This window comes from Salvelinus namaycush, unplaced genomic scaffold, assembly GCF_016432855.1.
Source record: "Salvelinus namaycush isolate Seneca unplaced genomic scaffold, SaNama_1.0 Scaffold619, whole genome shotgun sequence".
NCBI classification, from domain to species: domain Eukaryota; kingdom Metazoa; phylum Chordata; class Actinopteri; order Salmoniformes; family Salmonidae; genus Salvelinus; species Salvelinus namaycush.
This window is the reverse complement of record NW_024061330.1, coordinates 32,418-34,740: the sequence shown is the minus strand read 5'-3', so window position 1 is coordinate 34,740 and position 2,323 is coordinate 32,418. Positions and strand designations below refer to the sequence as shown.

The window sequence follows — 2,323 nt, the reverse complement described above, 5'->3', positions numbered from 1 at the left end:
GAGTTGGGGGGTAAGGAGGAACGGGAACTGGTGGGGGGAACGGGGGTGAGACGGGGTTAGGGAGGATAGGGGAGAGGTGCGGGTAGGGAGGACGGGAGAGAGTGGAAGGGTAGGGAGAACGGGGGAGAGGTGGAAGGGTAGGAGAACGGGGGAGAGGGGGGGGGTAGGAGAACAGGGGAGAAGGGGGGTAGGGAGGACGGGGAGAGGTAAGGGTTAGGAGAACGGGTGAGAGGGGGTAGGGAGGATGTTGGAGAAGTGGGGGGTAGGGAGGACAATGGAGAGGTGGGGGTAGGGAGGATGGGGGAGAGGTGGGGGGTAGGCAGGACAGTGGAGAGGTGGGTGGTAGGGAGGACGTTGGAGAAGTGGGGGGTAGGGAGGACAATGGAGAGGTGGGGGTAGGGGGACAATGGAGAGGTGGGGGGTAGGGAGGATGGGGAGAAGGTGGTAGGGTAGGGAGGACGGCGGAGAGGTGGGTGGTAGGGAGGACGGCGGAGAGGTGGGTGGTAGGGAGGACTGTGGAGGACGGTGGAAAGGTAGGGGTAGGGAGGACGGTGGAGAGGTAGGGGTAGGGAGGACTGTGGAGAGGTAGGTAGGGAGGACGGTGGAGAGGTGGGGGGTAGGGAGGACGGTGGAGAGGTCGGGGTAGGGAGGAGTGGAGAGGATGCGGCGGGGAGGACGGGGGAGGTGGTGGTAGGGTAGGGAGGACGGAGGAGAGGTGGGGGGTATGGATGACGGTGGAGAAGCATGGGGTAGGGAGGACGGTGGAGAGGTCGGGGTAGAGAGGATGGTGGAGAGGTGCGGCTGGGGAGGACGGGGGAGGATGGTGGTAGGGTAGGGAGGACGGAGGAGAGGTGGGGGGTATGGATGACGGTGGAGAAGCATGGGGTAGGGAGGACGGTGGAGAGGTCGGGGTAGGGAGGATGGTGGAGAGGTGCGGCTGGGGAGGACGGGGGAGGGGTGGTGGTAGGGTAGGGAGGATGGTGGAGAGGTGGGGGATAATTTGCTTAGGGGAAGTAACTATGAGAAATAGCCAGGGTGAAGGCAGGCGTGCCTGTGTGTGTGTGTGTGTGTGGTGGTGTGTGTGTGTGTGTGTGTGTGTGTGTGTGTGTGTGTGTGGTGTGTGGGTGGTGTGTGTGTGGGCTGTGTCTGTCTGTCTGTCTGTCGTGTACGCCAGCTTTCCCATTTTTTTTATTTTTATATATACACCCCACTATCACTTCTACCACCACCACTATATACACCCCACTACCACCTCTAAAATCACCACTATCTACACCCTACTACCACCTCTACCATCACCCCTGTATACACACCACTACCACCTCTAAAACAACCACTATATAAACATCCCACTAACAGCTTTACCACCACCACTATATACACACCACTACCACCTCTACCACCACCACTATATACACCCCACTACCACCTCTACCACCACCACAATCACCACCACCACACACAACCCCATACCACCCTACCACACCACAAAACACCCACACCACTCATCACCACAATAATATACACCACTACCACCTCTACAACCAATATTATATACACCCCACTACCACCTCTATCACCATCACTATATACACCACTACCACCTCTATCACCATCACTTTATACACCACTACCACCTCTATCACCATCACTATATACACCACTACCACCTCTACCACCACCACTTTATACACCCCACTACCACCTCTACAACCACCACTATACACACCACTACCACCTCTACCACCACCACTATATACACCCCACTACCACCTCTACCATCATCACTATATACAAACCACTACCACCTCTCCCACCATCACTATATACACCACTACCACCTTTACCACCACCACTAAACACACCACACACTCTACCACCACACTACTAACCACACCAACACCATACACACCACACACCACAACCATACCACCACCACTATAACACTCCACTACCACCACTATATACACACCACTCACCTCTACCACCACCACTATACACACCATACCACCCTCACCAGTCACCACTATACACCCAACACACCCATCTTCCACCACCACTTATCACCCCATACCACATCTACACGCACTATATACACCCCACTACAACCTTACCACCACCACTATACACCCCTACCACCACAACTATATACACCACCTTCCACCATCTACCACCACCAACTATATACACCCTTACCACCACCACTATATACACCCCTCTCTACCACCACCACTATATACACCCTTAACACCAACACTATATACACCCCTCACCACCACCATACCCCTCTCCACCACCACTATATACACCCCTCTACCACACC

General features: G+C 55.2%; 1 protein-coding gene across 1 annotated transcript; it reads right to left on the bottom strand.

The window, feature by feature from the left end:
* Positions 1-213: 213 nt before the first annotated feature.
* Positions 214-882, bottom strand: LOC120042121 (proline-rich extensin-like protein EPR1). The gene has a single exon (XM_038986980.1). It carries the CDS (start codon positions 880-882, stop codon positions 214-216), a length of 669 nt encoding a protein of 222 aa, XP_038842908.1.
* Positions 883-2,323: the final 1,441 nt, after the last annotated feature.

Coding starts and splice junctions, on each gene's coding strand:
- LOC120042121 (XM_038986980.1), bottom strand. CDS start 882: ATGCTTCTCCACCGTCATCCATACCCCCCACCTCTCCTCCGTCCTCCC.